Source organism: Colletes gigas, unplaced genomic scaffold (assembly GCF_013123115.1).
Source record: "Colletes gigas isolate AHSC1104 unplaced genomic scaffold, ASM1312311v1 Colletes_gigas_Sc00002, whole genome shotgun sequence".
Classification (NCBI taxonomy): Eukaryota; Metazoa; Arthropoda; class Insecta; order Hymenoptera; family Colletidae; genus Colletes; species Colletes gigas.
In genome coordinates this window covers 1,953,906-1,971,610 of record NW_025106631.1, presented here as the reverse complement: position 1 = coordinate 1,971,610, position 17,705 = coordinate 1,953,906, and the positions used below count along the sequence as shown (strand labels likewise).

At 41.6% G+C, this 17,705-nt stretch overlaps 1 protein-coding gene across 1 annotated transcript in view; it reads right to left on the bottom strand.

Annotated features, from left to right (window-relative positions):
- Nucleotides 1-240: 240 nt before the first annotated feature.
- The window catches only part of LOC122400273 (tyrosine-protein kinase Drl-like), a 90,951-nt gene continuing 73,486 nt past the window's right edge, over nucleotides 241-17,705 (bottom strand). Inside the window, exons 5-9 of the mRNA XM_043401643.1 lie at nucleotides 13,062-13,266; nucleotides 5,086-5,242; nucleotides 3,360-3,627; nucleotides 2,870-3,056; nucleotides 241-1,554 (exon numbers count right to left, since the gene is read on the bottom strand). Coding sequence (XP_043257578.1) covers nucleotides 1,306-1,554; nucleotides 2,870-3,056; nucleotides 3,360-3,627; nucleotides 5,086-5,242; nucleotides 13,062-13,266 — 1,066 coding nt within the window. The 3' untranslated portion in view covers nucleotides 241-1,305. The remainder of the gene's footprint in view (nucleotides 1,555-2,869; nucleotides 3,057-3,359; nucleotides 3,628-5,085; nucleotides 5,243-13,061; nucleotides 13,267-17,705) is intronic.

The following is a 17,705-nucleotide window of genomic DNA, read 5'->3' as shown; positions in this document are numbered from 1 at the left end:
TATGCCTACCGAAGGTCAGACACGACAATAAAGATTTCTACGTGTTCCGAGCTTTGATTTTGCTCTCTCCGTCGTTCCACTTACGGATCACCTTCGTGATTCGTCGCTAAATAACTATTAAACAGCCTTTCGCGCGGTCAGGTGGGCAGGAAGTGGCTCGGAACTCGTCGAAAGTGATCGTCGATTCGATCGAAATCACCGAGCCAACGTCGAATCAAAGGATCCAGCTTAGATCGGGGCTCTACGAATTGACAGACGTTTGGAAATCTCTTTTTAAAAAACTATCGAACCTGTTTGGAAATCTTCGCGATTTTCGTTCCGAACAATATTCTCGATAATTACAAAATTGTCATTTTACGGTGGACAAACATTCGATAGCTCTTTTAAAACTATTACGTAACACGGATGGCGATGCACGGACTTTAGAATAGAAGGCAGAACGTTTATTGCTATAGAAATTTTTCGTCGCCTTTTCCAGGTGTCCAAAGTGACATCGATGCTTGCACAAGCAAACTGCTACCGTGTTAAGAATCTCGAGCAAGCTTTCAGAAATTTTTCACACGATTTCGAAGCTCCGATAATCAGGATATTTTACGGTCCATGCATGGAAAGTTACAAGAGTATTTTTGATAAGGAGAAATACATTTTCACTTAAGATTCTCAACTCACGATCGCGTCAGCTTTACACTTTGCAAGCAGAGGTACTCTCTTTCGTTTTCTGTTTCGCGTGTTCTGAAAAAGCGTTCTCGAGACACGCCTGGGGAATGCCAGCCCGGTACGCGCGAGCAGCAGCGTCGGTTGCAGCGTCGCGGGCGTCGTCGCGATTTCCAGCCGCGTACGCGTTTACCTGTCAAAGCTATAAAAAAACGTTGTGCGCTTCAAAGTGTTTCTTTTTTTCCCCCCCTCTTTGGTTAACTGCTATGGACGGATGCATTCGCGTCGATCTTCCCTTGTTTTGATTCTCCGATGCCCTCGAAACGGAATTTCGAAAACGAAACGCGTCGAGTATTGTCGCCTACAATCAATATAATCGCAAATGGGCAGTGCTTTTCTTCTCTTCTCGGTTTCGTGTGACTTTTTTAGGGTTTCTACGTTCGTTATACCGGGACCACCGGAACAACGCGTGCTCGTGACACTTTACGAAAGTGTTTTTCTCCTCGTTGCATTCGTTGGTTCGGATAATCCGGTTGTCGAGAGTCTCTCTTCTTCTCTGGAGTTGTTTGTCGTTTCGTAAACATTTCACGCAACGTCGTTCGAACGCTTAATAGTTAGTACATTTTATGGAACATCGCGGAACGTTTTTGTTTATATGAATCCGCCGAGGGCGTCGTGGAAGTCTTGCAAGTAGGCGAGAAGCTGAGGCATGGTCGGTCGGTCCCTGGAAAGACCTAGCCAACAGACGGCCATCACGGCGAAAAGTTCGTCGGGGCACGGTCTAGGTTGGACCAATCGATAGCCATCGCGAAGACACGCCATCATTTCGAACGGGTCCACTTCGACGTACGGTTGCTGACCCAGAGTCGCCAGCTCCCACAGAAACACGCCAAACGACCACTGAAAATATTAAAAAACTCATCAGTAAGGCAGTCATCTCTTCTTTTTTTCTCAAAATAAACCCTCGTGTGACATGTAAAAAAATAACAAAGAATCCTTAAACGTAGGGAAATAGAAAAGACACTCTAAAGTGAGTAAAGGAATTTATAAAACATTTCTGGGCACAGATTGTATTTTTGCTAAAGAATTTTTTTTCTCGAAAGTGAGTAGGAATTCGTGGGTATGTCTATTCACCAAAAATGATTGTAATAGACCTCTGTAAATAAAAATAATTTTTTCAGAATGATTTGAAATTTTTTAATTTCGTCAAAAAATTTCTGCTTCTACTCGAATTTTTTTCTCGAAAGTGTGTAGGATTTCGGGGGTATGTCTATTCACAAAAAATGATTGTAATAGACACCTGCAACTAAAAATAATTTTTCCAGAATGATTTGAAATTTTTTAATTTCGTCGCAAAATTGGTCCACATTCCGGAATTTTTTTCTCGAAAGTGCGTAGGATTTCTGGGATATGTCTATTCACCAAAAATGATTGTAATAGACTCTTCCAACTAAAAATAATTTTTCCAGAATGATTTGAAATTTTTTAATTTCGTCGCAAAATTGGTCCACATTCCGGAATTTTTTTCTCGAAAGTGCGTAGGATTTCTGGGATATGTCTATTCACCAAAAATGATTGTAATAGACTCTTCCAACTAAAAATAATTTTTCCAGAATGATTTGAAATTTTTTAATTTCGTCGCAAAATTGGTCCACCTTCCGAAATTTTTTTCTCGAAAGTGCGTAAGATTTCGGGGGTATGTCTATTCACCAAAAATGATTGTAATAGACCCCTCCAACTAAAAATAATTTTTCCGGAATGATTTGAAATTTTTTAATTTCGTCGAGTTTGCCCACCTATCGATTATCCTTGAAAATTCGTTTTTGATGTTTAATAAATTTAAGAAAAATTCATTCTGAAGTTGAGATGTCGAGAGCAATAAATTTGGAAAGGATTTGTGAATGTTAGCTTGCGAAAGTAACAAAGTAGTTGGTCTAAAATCAAAATTCTAATCTTGCGGAATATTGTATGGTTTTGATCTGGCAATGATCGTGTTAATCATTGTTTGGACCGTGCTTAGGGCATCGATCCGGTCCCGAGCAATTCGGTAAAGCGTCACGCGTGAAAATCTGATGGATTGCGCCCACGCGTCGATTCCGTATGGCGAATAGCCGCGTTTGTCACCGAATTTTATTGGAATCCGATCGGTCGTTGTCCCTGGCAGATAGTAAAGTGTCAAAACTTTATTGGGGCTCGGTAAAAATTATGACCGTACCACGTCCGTTGCCGTGCTGTACTGATTGTGCTGGAGTGTTTCCAAGGCCATCCAACGAATGGGTCTGTTTTCGTTATCGCCCAGACAATGGTAATCCTGAGGGAAAAGGTCTCGCGCCAATGCAGTGTCGGCTAATCGCACGCGAAGACTGCATGGCTCGATCAGGCAATTTCTGGCAGCGATGTCCCTGAAAAATCCATACAAAAATTCATAATTATACAAAAATTTAATTACCAAACTCAAACTACGAACTTAGGACCTCGATATAGAGAAAAAAAAATAAAGTTGCAGGACTGTACGAGTGGATGTGTCTGAATATTCTAAATTATATTATCCTTGGTATTTAGATTGAATAAAGTTTTGATGCGTTTCAACCACGATTCCAACGATCGAATATTTGCTGAAAAATTGCTCGACTAGACTCTTTCCTCCAGGAAGCAGTCCAATTGATTCGGTCAAGTGCACCGCGTGGAGAGATAAAGGTAATCACCTGTGTAGAAGCCCTCGACCGTGCATGAATGCCCCTGCCCTGGCAACCTGCGCGCCAACGTGCACGAGATCCCTGGTCACAGGATGGTGGTTCCCGTCGGTGAGGTACAACTTTAAATTCAGCTCGCCAGTCGTACTCATGTACGCCAATAACGGGCAGGAACTGTCCAGGCAGGCGGCTGCTAGCGAAGCTATGTTTGCGTGCACTAACCCCGCCAATTGCGAGCCCTCCACCACCAGCAAAGAGGCCTGATAAGTCGACGCCACTTCTGAAATTTCAAATATACCGCGTCAGTTCGACGTGACTTCCGCCCCCTTGCGCGCGGGAAACACTCGAACTAACGACAGAGCTTCGATCGAAACCTTTTTCAAGTCCTTTGCGATCGTAATTAATTTGATGTGCATAGACCATGCATATTATGGAAGTTGGTGTCACGAATTAGTTTGCTCATCGCGCGACTTACAGTCAATTTGAACCACTAAAATCTGTAAACGCGTGTTCGAACATGACGATTTTCGTTTCGCATGACCGATCCCTACAGTTTGCATCGGTTCCACGCGACCGAACACATCAGTTTCCGTTCTGCATGGCCGATTTCGACCGAATCGGTTCCACGCGACTGAACCGTAGCATAGTTTCATATCGTATTAAGCCTAATATACATTAATTTGAGATTATATACGTCGGTCTATTTAATAAAGAGTCTATGGTTTATGTTTATAACAAAAAAGAATGCGCTGATATACGAACGCTTACGCCGTCATCTAGGAGCGTTCAAGTTTGTCGAGATAGTTGGCTGTCTTCGACGCTAGATGGCGCGTCGAGTATTTGTAATCGATTACTATCGATATTATTACCGATTCTTCCTCGCCCCTTCAAGTATCACTTAATGCTTTGCATACATTGTATTGTATTCATTAATAAAATCAAATAGATCCAATTACGAGGTATATAAGAATTATAATGACTCAATTGATGAATAAAATATAGGTGCAGGGTTTACAACCCACGCTCGTGAACCATCTTATAACGGTATCTTAAAATACATTTATGCATTCGTTGCAAGTGTATGCAATATGTTTTTATATTAATAATATTCTCGAGCACACATGGCCGAGGCGCTATCTAGCGTCGACGAAGGGAAACCATTTCTCGGCAAACTTGGACGTTTTATCGTAGGTAGTGACGCAGTCTTTTGCAGCGCGGGAATGTAGTTATTATTTAAACCGCAGACGAGGTATACGAGCAGACTTTAGACCCATTGTATTTTTTCGACTCATTTTTATGGGATCTCGAAACCATTTTCGTGCTACTCGCAAGGTTACCAATAGATTTAGTAATGAATTTCAATCCCCTCCCCATAGTCAACATACATGTATTTACGTATACACTACAGCTGTCTGTCTATAAATATACTAATTCAGTGAATAGTTTCTAAACTGACCGCCATCTATGAGAAGAGGACGTTGAAATCATCTCTGAATTTTCAGGTAAGTATGGCAGTCAGATTGGATCGCGAAAGTCTATAAGGTGAAAGGTCTATTCGTATACCTCGTCTGTGTTTAAACGATAGTTTATTACATTTGAACTGCATTAAACAAATCACTAATACAGTTATATGGGAGTCACAGGAGTCAAATAACATACTTTGGATGCAATTTCCGGAGACTAGAATTTTTATAATTTTAATTAAGTTCCATATACATATAGAGTGATGTCGAAATACCTGTCACTGTCTTTATGATGACTTCCTGTTCCCGGCCAGCCAGCTCCATTGTGCCTTTGTAAACGCGGCCGAACGTGCCCTCCTGCACGAGATTGCGACAGTATAATGCCGACCTCGACACAGCTAGCGCCCTGGCCTTCTCGCACGGATCGGTCGACTAGAAATTAACAGGATACAATATCGATGCATCGAAATAAACGCTTGTAAACACCATAAGAATCATCAAATAATTCACCAACGGTTGGTTAAGACTTCTAGATGTAAATCATGTCCTTCGAGAAAAGAATTTCATACACCGTAAAACATTAATCGTTATTGTGGCGATACTTCCTGTGCTCGTCAGCAGAGGGCCACGTTCAACTTGTCTCTCTCACAAGCACTCGATCGAGCACTTATTGATACATATACGCTCCTCGATTCGATCACCTAGTGTCTCAAAAGTATCAAATATCTCAACTTGCTAGCAGAGTTAGAGTTTGTGCAGCCGAATCGTCACGCACACACTCGGTCTGTGCATAATTTATAAACTTCGTAGGGTGGGGGGAACTCATTAAAAAAGTATTTGTCGCCTGCAACAGGACGACGAGCGAAGGAGCTCTCCGCGAGGTCCCCGAAGGACGAGAAGAGAAAAAAAGGACCACCAAGAACCCTCTCCTCTCCTCCTTCCAGCTACCGCTTCCGTCGTTCTCGTCGTGGCGGCGTTGTTCCCCTTTGTTCCTCGTCGGTTTTCCGCCGGTTCCCGCGTCTGGGAAGCTGCGGGGGGAAAGCCTTCGAAGCGGGAGCCAGCAAAAGGCTCGGTTATTCATTAATTTCAATTTTCCGGAGTTTTGCCTACAGCCCCTCCCATTCTATTTGCACGCGCCTACGCGTACGCGTCGCTCTCCGTGCGCGTCCCCTGCTTCTCGCGCACGCGCACAAGATCCTACGGAGAAAAAAATCTCAGCCCCCGAAAATCAGTCCGCGAAACGCATTAACGCCCGGAAATGAAATACGACGGTCAAGGACAGCTAAATACAAAATACAAAAATATATTTATAAAGCTAATAAATTCATATTCAATTATAATTATAAGGTGAAAACTAAGAACGTATAATGTTTGGTTTTAAAAAAATAAATAAACCTGGTGAGATGACTCCAGGTATAAGAATATATATTAGGTAAATAACGAAGAGAAAATTATTTTCTTCGTAGAGTAAATGCGAAACTTGGTCGATACAAGCGATTCAGCGATATATGTTTGGGAAACGTTAAACTTAATTGAGAGCTATCTAGTAGCGATAGGACGATTTACGGCAATTGCTGTTCGTAAATCATATTTATCTATTGCCTTTGATCGCTCCGGAACGCGGTGCGTCATCTAAACTAATATTTCCTGGTACAAGTTTGTGAAACCGTATTTGACAGACCTGAAACTTGACTATTGTTTCCCTTTGACGATCCTAAAGGAATACGCGTCGAGATCTTCACTGTTATTAAACTTGGAAGATATTTCTGAATAAAAATACAAATTTCAGGTACCTTTAATTTCTAAAAACTTTAGAATTTATAATTATGGGAGTATTGAGATTCAACGAACAAACCATTCCTCAAAATTTGATATTTATAAAGGTTTCTAATAGAAGAATACTTATATCTCTAAAGCTATGCAGAATTTTCAGAAAAAGGCGAAACAATTTATTAAAATTCAAGTTCCCTTTTAAGCTAATGCACACGCGAGGTCTCGGGTTTAAGATACAAAAGGGTTGAAGCCATGTACCCTCTTTGAACGCATGGAAGCGAGCGGAACCGATTCGAGAACATGCAAGCAAGGATTACAGTAGCATTTGGTGAGAATGCAAATGCTAATACCACGGCTTATCGGACACTGTAATTATTACGCAGGCGATTTTCAACGCCGTACTTATTTACGCTGTCGTAAAAAAAAAACCTCCGTTTTCAAGCAGCTTTTCTTCCCCCGCTCTGCGTTTCCCGGCTTTCGTCGTCGACGCCTACCTTCCTCTAGTACGTTTTTTCTCCCGTTTCTCATTTCTCTTCTCCCTTCGCGAGAATCCATCTTGTTCCTCTCAACCTTTGATTCTTGTCACTACGTTCGTTGATACAAGCGTCGGGAACAATTCGACATTTTCACTGATGTTATTTTTTAAAATTAAAAAATATTCCTACTCAAACGAGCTATTCTTAGAGAGTCTTTTCTGATTGTGAGAGTTTAATCGAAAAATTTATAAAATAATTGACAATATAATACCAAGAATTTCGAACGATAAAAACGTCCATTTAAATAAATTTCCAGAAAACAGAATATTTAATTTCAATTATCTTATATTGTAAACAGAGGGTTCTTTGTAGCTTTGAAGAACTATGGAAATAGTAACTAAAACGCTAAGCGCCAACCGCGGTAACAGAAAATGACTAATAAATGCGACTCGATGTCGATCGCTATCGTTCGACGAGTGTTTGTTCGCCGCCATTGATTACAACGCTATCGTTCGTCGACAGACGGAAAAATAAAGCTGCCCTCCTCCGCCCCCGGGCGATCGTGGCAACGTTCGTTGCATAATTAACGACGCGCGTTGGCACTAGTTAAAAAAGAAGACGGAAAATAAAAAAATGAGAAGCAGAAGAAACAGATTCGTAATTGCCGCGTAAAATGAATGGGGGGAGCGAAATCCAACCGGCGTCGAATGTTTTTGTTGTAATGAATGTAGACTGACGAATCGCTTTTATACAATCACAATCGCGCTATTGATTTAACGGCGCCGGGAACGAACTTTTTGCCGGATGCGCACGAACCAGCAATTCGATTTATTTAGCGAGAGGGTCTCGTCAAACACCGACCGTTTGTTTTACCGGGCCGGGCACTTTAAAAGCTTCATTTTCGGGACAACCGGACCCCCAGCGGCGCGCTAAGAGCCGATCCACCGTCAACTTTCCACGCGATCCACGGAATTAATAATACAGTTTTCGATTTAACTCGATTGAACCGTTCGTGGACCAAGATCGACGACAGACGGGAATCCATTAAACCTTCAACGACCAACACTACTTGGCTCCACTTTCGATCCAACAGAAATTTCGTTACTCGACGTTCTGGTATTTTTATGTATTTATTTAACATTAAAAGGTACAACTTTACGACCCAAAACTAACATTTTTAATTGTCTAAAATTCCAATATTTGATTCGACCAGAAAAATATCGAAAGTCCAATTAAGCGATATTCTTAGCACAGTCTGCTTCATTTTGGGAGCAAGAACACTGTTTAGAATCGATTTAGAAACGAGCCACGTTCGACTGGTTCGTACGGTGCGGCGTGGGAGTTTAAACATACGTGGTGCGTTGAAAAGGTCGTCGTACCCTGTTCTCTAGGTTTAATCTTCAGTCCAGGGTGATCGGTTGTTAACGTTAACGTGCTCTAGAATATAGTCTTTCAGCAGTTCGATCCATTAGTCCTTAGATTATAGCGTGCGAAATATGTGTAGAGCTTGTTAATGCTATCCCTGTTACAGAATATATACTATTCCATAATTCCCTCTAGAACTTCTGTGAACAGGAGCACGAGTTGTTTAAATAATTTAAAACTACGCTTTCTAGAACGTAGCCATATTTTACATGAATTAATCGTCAGACCTTATTTCTTATCTAGAAATAAGGTCTCGAAACAATTCCTGCAGACGCTTGAGTATATCGTGTTGTCGACACAAAACATCAAACATTTCAGTCGTAAATAACGATTGTCGTCTAACCAAAAAGATTCAAAATTTGTTTTCAACGAAGTGCTATTTTCGAGAGCCTTCGAAACCAGGAGACGTCTCGTTTTGGCGACAGAATGGACGGCGTTGGGCGTCTATCGGGAAAATCAGGAGCGAAACGCGTTTGTTCTCGGCGCTGAAGATCTCCGGTAGACAGGAACAGTAATGACTTCTTCTTCAGCAATGGGATCTCAAGCGTATCGTTTTACAGGAGGGATAAGACGTTCCCGGATTACATGACTGGGTGAGTTCGAAGGCGACGCGAAAACGAGCAAGAAGGGATGAAACGTAGCAACAGCGATAGCCAAGTTTCCGTAAAATTTGTGGTTACGTTTATACAAGCTGATATTGCTGATAAAAAATATACAGACGTAACAATGTCTGTTTTGGTATAAAATTCGTTCGTACTGGGCTTCGTTTTTCGAGAGAATCGAGTTTCCTCAGCGCTAGTAGAAAGAACTACGAATGGTCAGACGCGCAAGTAGAAAAAACGACGAATGGTCGGACGCGCCAATTAATTCGTATTCATTTATCTGCAAAACCAAGCACGGTACGAACAAATTTTATTCTTCGTTTCAGACTTAGTTTTTTACATTAAATCACATCCCCTTTCTAGCTTGTATCATAAATATTGAAGAATTAATATTACTAAGTTTCTATTATAAAAGTATGCATTACGATGCAATTCGTTAATTTTCATTAATAGAATCAAAGAAATGTAGATGATTGTTTCAACCCCTAAACACAATAATTCGTATCTTACCTATTTCTAATATTTTTGCATATTAAGTGCATTCTGTCCCTCACTCATAAATGCATAATAATAACAGTTAATCACCCTCGCAATAGACGTTAATACTAGTCAATAATTAAACGATCGATTTGATCAGTAATTCGAACAACCCCAAAAGGTTTATCAAGAATATAATTCATCTAATCGTCGGGCACAGGGTGAAAGTCTCCAAGTAATATTGTCGGGCGCGATTAGAACCGCAAGCTCTTAGAGTCTGCGCAAACATTTTAAGATCAGCCCCAGCTCGCGTCTTGACGTGCGTGGTTTGCGTTTGTATAAACACTTCGGGTCCGTGTGTTTCTCCGTGTCGGTGCACGGAGTCCGCCCGGCTCGAGGGTGGCGTTTCAGACGACGCCGCGAAGGGTTCAAGCATACGCGTATACCCGGTAAATTGATCCAAGATCAAAGCCGAAACAATCACAGGACTCACTCCCAGTTACCCCTCTTCCTTCCCTCCGCCTTTCAGCCTCCCTCTTACTCTATGGTTTTGCGGAGGGTTGCCCAGAAGGAGGAAGGTAACCGCGTGTGTAACCTCCCCTGCCTCGACTTCGTCTTTGAATGCCTTCAGCCCAGGTGATATCACGCACCATTTCTTTTTTCCCGGGGGAATTAACGTGGAACGATCAGTTTCGTGGCCGGTCTCACTTTATTCGACAAAGCCACATGGTCATATTTATTCCATATTTTCGTGATCTTTGTGTTTCTCATCCCCTCGAAGAAGGCGTTATTAGGTATATTCATTGGTATTTTCATTTCAAGAATGCATTCATTTTATCAACTCGAGTTATTTCTGAATATTTTTATATCAGAATTGTCTTTAATTTAAATGTAATTGCTGAATATAAAATTTCTATCGTTAACACGTTGACTGAAACGCTAGTTTTTCACGTTTAAGGATGTATTCGACATTTGTTAAAATCACAGTGTAAAACATAGGAATATTCGATGATTCAATGGTGTGTTACTTTACAGAATTCCTAATTAAAGCAGGGTTAAGCAACGCGTAAGATCAAAGTGTCGGTCACCGGTGACCACCGTGGTAATCAACACGTGAATAAACATATATTAAGAAAAAAAATGAGGATGGTTGCCTCACAGTGTAAAACATAGGAATATTCGATGATTCAATTACAGCATTCCTAATTAAAGCAGCGTTAAGCAACACTTAAAATCAAAGTGTCGGTCACCGGTGACCACCGTGGCGATCAACGTGTGAATAAACATATATTAAGAAAGAAAAAAAAGAACAGCTTCATTGATGAAGTTTTATAATTCTACAAGTATCAGGATTGTTCCATTATAAACAATATTGCAACGCTTTGTAAGTTGATAGGGCCGGTCACCGGTGACCACCAAGGCAGTCGATATATTAACTGGAAAATGTACAACACCCAACGGTAATACATTCTTTTCGTTTATTTTAATTAGACAGAATAAATGGGAGAATTGTGCAGTTGCACGAATATTTTTGCGCCGGTAGTATTCGATTTAGCACGATCTATTGAAATTTGAATACCGAGCGAGCGAAAAGATCAACCGACCGGGGCGTGCTCCGCTCGAAAGCAGCGATAGAGGCGAATAGAGGGATCGTGTTCTTCAATGGAGAACACGAGGAGGGTAAAAAGGTTGGAAAAAAGTAAAGCACGACCCTCTATATTCGTTTCTCCGTGCCAGTTTCCTCTCCATCGATGAAAATTGTAAATCGACCGGATTACCGATATACAAGTTATATTTCGACAGCTGAAAAAATATTTAATATTCACCGCAGGCGTAAATAATAATTAACTACCGATATTTTTCATTTTAAACAATGTTCTTTGACATAGGGGTTGTATAGATCCTTATTACAATATTAACAAATTCGTTAAATCATCAATTCACTTATTTTTTCAACTTTATAGCGTTGTAAAGTCTAAAATCTTTTTCTACAGTCACTATATAACTCCTACATTTTTTACAATTTTCTGTGTATCTTTGAACGATGAACAACGAAGGGGGCAAAACATTCTCAACAAAAAATGGAATTAAAAACGCCGACTCGAGGATCCAGTGTTAAAAATATAGCCCCGTAACGCTAACCCAGACCTCTATTATTACTCACGCAACGAACCAAGAACCATACGTTTCCTCGACTAGAAAGGTCCACGTCGCAAGTTTCTCGAAGAGAGGGAGTGGTCGAGGAAAGCAACAAGAAAGAAAAAGGACCAAGAGGGGGACGTTACACGTGTACTGGTTTCTCCTGGACAGCGTAGGTTCGCCTCGGAGGTTGCAGGTCCCCGGAATAGCTGAATAAAGAGCCGAAGGGTTGGAAAGGGTCGCGGGAGAGCGAGAGAGCGAGGAAGTTGTTGGTGGAAAGCGGTCCCCCCCTCCACCGCCACAAATTCGATAAGGTTTTGAGCGCGCTTCCCGTCTTGCACGAAATACCGCACGAAGCGACAGGGTGTGGAGAAAAGAGGAAAAAAGAACAACGGAACGGAGACGGGGGTGGAAAGTTTGCGACGAACCAGGGAGAGAACGAACGACGAGGAGGAAATCGGATTCCACGGTATGCAAGACGAGTGTTCTCTGCCTTCGACTTTGTTTCGCTGACTGCCCTCGAGATCGCGAACAGTCGCGACATTTTCAAAAATCCTCCACGATTTTATTTTTTCACCACTTGGAACGATCCGTTTCGTTCGATAACTCCGGTTCTTGATACTCTCGCGGTTCGAATGGAATATCAGCGCGAATATAAAATCGTAAAATAATTGTACAAGTTTTGGGCGACTTTGTTGGGTAATTTGTTGGAAATTTAATTTGAAAATATATAGTAAAGATATGGTGTTGGTAGAAACGAGTTCAATATGGTGGAGTTTTAAGGTTCTTGTCAGATCCTTGTTAGACTTGGGAATTTAAACGTTTGCGAATATTAAAAATTAATTTCATATGGAGAGAATCGATTTTAAGACCTATTGTACTTTCATTAGACACTGTTTACTATCCTCGCCCATATGCATATATGGGTGGCAAGAACTTTGGGAGGGCCACATTGGAACTTAAAGAATCCTCAAGCAAAAATGTTAAATAATAAGACAAAATTGAATTCATGTAGTTCACGATTATCTAAGATCAAAGTTTCGATCTTCTGAAAGATTGTACAGTTTAGATCTGGCAATCGACATGTTTCCAGGGCCGTCGTTTTCTCGCCACTCTTGTAAATGTACTGTTTAGAAGCAATAGGTTGAGGATCTGCATTCAAAATAGAAGCTTCCAGGCATATTTTCGATCGACGATTTAGAATTCGAAATGGAGAGCAGAGATATCGCGTGAGCTGTAATCGGTTGAGCGTTGGCAAACATCCCGTGTTTCGAAACCCGTTTGAACTTCGGGTGTTTCACCGCTGGTACTAAATGCAATATCTTGGGGAAGTTTGCGTGAAATGATTCTCCACCGTACCTGGCTAAGATGCGTCACATGGCTGGAAGCGTAGTAACTCGCTCTGGAACCGCAGGGTCTCGCGTACAGTGGCTCCAGGTCCGCGATGGTCGCGTAACTTCCGGAATTCGCGCTTCCGGGCCGTGGGTCGACCCTAACCAGAACAGAACTTCTGGCCAAGCCGCCGGTGTCTGCCGCTGAATAGCTGCAGCAGGGCAGTGTTTTCCTGAAAGGACAGACGAGTCTGTAGCCGCGTAATGATTATACACGGGGGTTAATTATTTCTGTAATGCACGACACGCGCTGCATCACCGACCCTGCACCATGACTAATAACCAGCGACAGGTATGCGTTCGCTGGTTACGCCACCCACGACGGCGTTCCTCCGTCTTATCGGTCCTTCGCTGTTTTCTTAACAACGATGCTCGAGATACATCAAGACACAATGGTTTAATTTAACTCTAATTTAATAGTTACTTTCACACGATAAATCATTTCCTTTTTTAACATTGGAACCATCCATAATTGTGGTGTATAAAACGATGGAAATTTGAAGAAATGCAATGGAAATAAATATTTATCAAATTTTCAAAAATCCAGTCGAGTAAATTTTGTACAATTTCTATTAGAAAGGAGTCCATTTCAAAATTGCAAGGATAATATTTTTTCTATTTTCTCCACGTTCTACGATTCATTAGCTTTAATTTAACCAGAAAATCGCCTCTCTGTCTCGCTTCTCGTCGAGCTCAACGATTTCCACACTAATTTGGAAAGTGACTAATTTCTAAGCACAACTCGACTTAAAATTCTGTTTAGTTGAGCATAGAAACGATCCACAATTACATCCTTCGTATCAGAATACCTAAGAAATGGTTGTTTGCGTTTCCGTAGAAGAGTGACATTTGTTGCATTGCAGCGTAGCATTATGCGCTTTCAACAAAAACCAGCGAATGCACTCTCCCCGTGTAATAAAAGCGCGCGAGAGGACGTTGGGGAGGACCGGGGGCCGTTGATCATATTTCAGAAACTACTCGAAACTGCGGTCCGCGGCCGCATAATTCTCGATGAGAAATTATCCTTTATAAAGGCGTCCTGGATTTTTTCGTTCCCGCGAAAATTTGCATCTTCTTTGGAGGACAGTTGGGTAACGCGTACGGGATTACCCTTTCTTCCGCGGTCTTATTCGCGTAGACGCGACGGTTAAAAGTCCGGCGAAGACCCACGAAAGTATTTCGCGAGTGATTTTAACTTGTTCAACCGAAAATCAAGTATGCGCCGCGAGTGAGTCTTTAAAGCTTAAGGGGAGTTGAAAATTATGAATATTTTTGCATCTCGTGGCCGCGGTATTAGCCGCGAAACGGTTTCCCGCGAAAAACGCTCGACGTGTTATTCGAAGGAATTACGTCCGAGGCTTTGAGCAAAACGAAGAAGGTTGGAAATATTCTGTAAGGAAGCTTGGTACGACCACTAAAATCACTCTGTATATTCTACAGGGAACGAAACATTGGAAAATATATATAGTCATTGGAGGAATCCAAAATCTTGGCTCGAAGGATCGAAAATTAATCTAAATTTAATATATAATAGTTTGACAGATTATAATTATCTATTGACGATGATAACGAACGTTTTCGAAGGGCTATTAAAATTGCAATTAAACGGAGCAATTCAATGCAGCAATTCAATGCATGGATAAATGAAGAGACAAAGTACGCAAGTAGAAATATCGAGACCTGGTCCGACGTGCAAGTGAAAGTAGTAAGTAATTGGTCAGACGCGCCAGCCAAATCGCATTCAATCGCACGCTGGCCCAATAAATCTTCGAAATCAATTCCCTCGAACCTCAAACCCCTATCTTCAACCAACCTTTCCACTTGGAATTATATAATAAATTTTTGTTCGTAAAAATTCTGAAAAATTTTTGAAACGAATCACAAGGAAACTTTTAGATAGAAAAATTAAATGGACGCGATCTACGCGTTAAATTTAGCTCGTAGCATATTTGACGCGTATTTCTAGAAGGTTTGAAAAGTGAAAAATAGTTGTTCCATGGACTGATCTCGCGGAGAAATGGTACGGTTGAATATCCGAATTATAGGAGTTCCGCAGGTTCGGGTAGACGTCTGGCTGATCGTACTTATCCATTTCCGGTGCCAGACGAGACGGGGCTCTCGCATAAATTCGAAAAATCTCCCTTTTCTTTCTCGAAGTCGCATACCGGGAAGTTACCCCGAATAACGTCCGCCCACGGTATCCCGTTTGATCGATTCCGTCGAAGGTCCTCGTACCGCGTGAAATTACCGTTCAGCCCCCGCGGGTAAAAATTTTCAAAGAGGGTCTTCTTCTCCCTTTGCAGCGCGATATTAGAGCGGGAGAGGGCCCTGGAAAGCGGCGAGATGGGAGCTCGAGGAGGCCGTGAAACGGCGAGAAAACTGAAATACCGCGCGCAAAATGCGCCGAGGAATGGCGAGTACCGATATTTCGACGGGTTTATTGGCCGCTTTGTGCATGTAAATTTACCAGACGCGAGCCGCCAAAAAGCCCGGCGAAACAGTCGCGCGGTATCGCGCCAACAATTTCAAACATTCCGCGCGTTTTAATATCAGAAACGATTCCCCTGCAGACGGCCATCGGCTACGAATTATTTCACGTGAAAAGATTTTTTGTTTAATTTAAACTGAATCGTCACAGATCACGCGTTAGTAAATATTACAAGTTTTTCTTTTCAGTTTCAGAGAAAGGCAAACATGGCGAATGGAAAATTCAGGAACGAGTTTGGGGAAACGTCTCGATCGTAGCACGCGAACGGAGCATTCGGCCGCAAAGAGCATCGTGTCCTCGTCTATGCCCCAAAACCGTCCTTTGTGCCTCGAGATCGAGGCGGTAACAGGGACGAGGGTGCAAGGATGTTCTCTGTGTGTTTACTCGAGCGAGCGGATGTAAAATCTGCAGTCTCGCCCCCGGAGGGAACGAACAAGGGCCAGAGAAGGATCCAGAAGTCTCGTTTTCCCGCGCGTTATCAGCCTGGAGACTCTCAAAAGAGCTAATATATCACTTGAGAGACAATTGGCCCGTGCCGTGGCTTACCCGACCTAAAACAGAGGGACGGGGAGCCACTTGCAACCAACCCATGTCCACGCCATAAAGATTCTTTCTCGCGATAGCACCGACATATTAAAATTTTCGATCGTTCGGCCCACTTTCATGCAATCTGAACGGCGATTACCCTAAATCTGATTATAGGAATTTCAGCTTTTAAGGGAGAAACGAACCCCTTACGTTGCTTCTAGTAACTCACAAATTAAGGGGAAAATTTTCTCGAAGACATCATTTATTTACGAAAATTAAACCTCCACATCCCCTTACTGCGACATTTTAATATTTTTCTTGGGAATAAAGGTGTATATTTTTACTGAATTTAATGATGTACAGGGTGTTTCGTTATTTGTGGTACAACTGAGCAAGAAGGGTGGTTCTCACTGAAGATAGAAGTCAAAAGGAAAGAGTAATATTCCAGGTTTCGTTTTCGAGGAAAATAGACTCCAATATCATAGTAAAATTTATTAATATAATAAATATTCTTTTAATAATTTTCTAGTAACGCAATTATATGCACCGAGTGCATCAGCCAGGGACGCGAAAGATAGAAATGGATCCCACTGGTAATTTGAGGATTTAAATGGTTTAATTGCGTCGAGAGACGATTCGACCGCTTCGAAGGCAATTTAAAGCGCGAGATGTTGGAACGTTATGGTTCCACGTGTCTCGATTTCGTTTTCGTAATTATATCGATTCAGAATTATCAAGCGTTCGAACAGTTATGAACAGAAATGGCTCGGGTTCCGGGGAACGTGTAATTAATGTACACAGGGAATCAAGAGATTCTGTACTCGTCGTTAAGTAGATCCCTCGTACACTTTGGCTTTAATGCGAATATTGCGACAGAGTGTCTCTTAATTAGAGTTAGACTTAATAAGGGGTTTTAATCGAATAACGTTCTCCGAGTGCAATATCTCGCGGGTAATACTTATTTCCAACGGTGGCTCACGATTGGGTAAAACGATTCAAAATTCTCGTGTTTGATTATTTTGATTATTCGAAGATTGGAACATAGATATTATCTTCGAAACTATGAAAACACGAGAATATAGAATTGTCAAATATTAATATTTGTTCTAGCTTTGTTTACCTTTCACGGACCGCTCCAATATTTTTTGGCGCACTATTTGCCTCGATGTTCTTTCAAACTGTTTTGTTATTCATACGTTATTCATACGAATATTATGATATTCGCGTATTTCCATTTCGAAGGATGATCCGTTGAGCAAGGGGTTTAATGCAGTAATTACAACAGAAATTAAGAATAAACCGGACTCGAGTTATATCTTTTACGCGGAAATCGTGCATAAAATCGCGTGCCGGAAGTCCCGGACGAATTAATATATTCAAAGGGAGTATGACAAGTCTGCATAAAGATGATAAAAGGTAGAATAAAGGGAAGAAAAAAGGCCGGGGGAGGTAAAAGTTTCCTCCTCCCTCTCGAAACTTTGTCTTGGATCTTATTTTACCAGGATCTCTTTGGGCAAGATCTCCTCGAGTAGACGCAGTTCATAATGTATGCATCATAAAGTGGGTTGTAAGGGCTCGATGAAGAAACTGAAATTC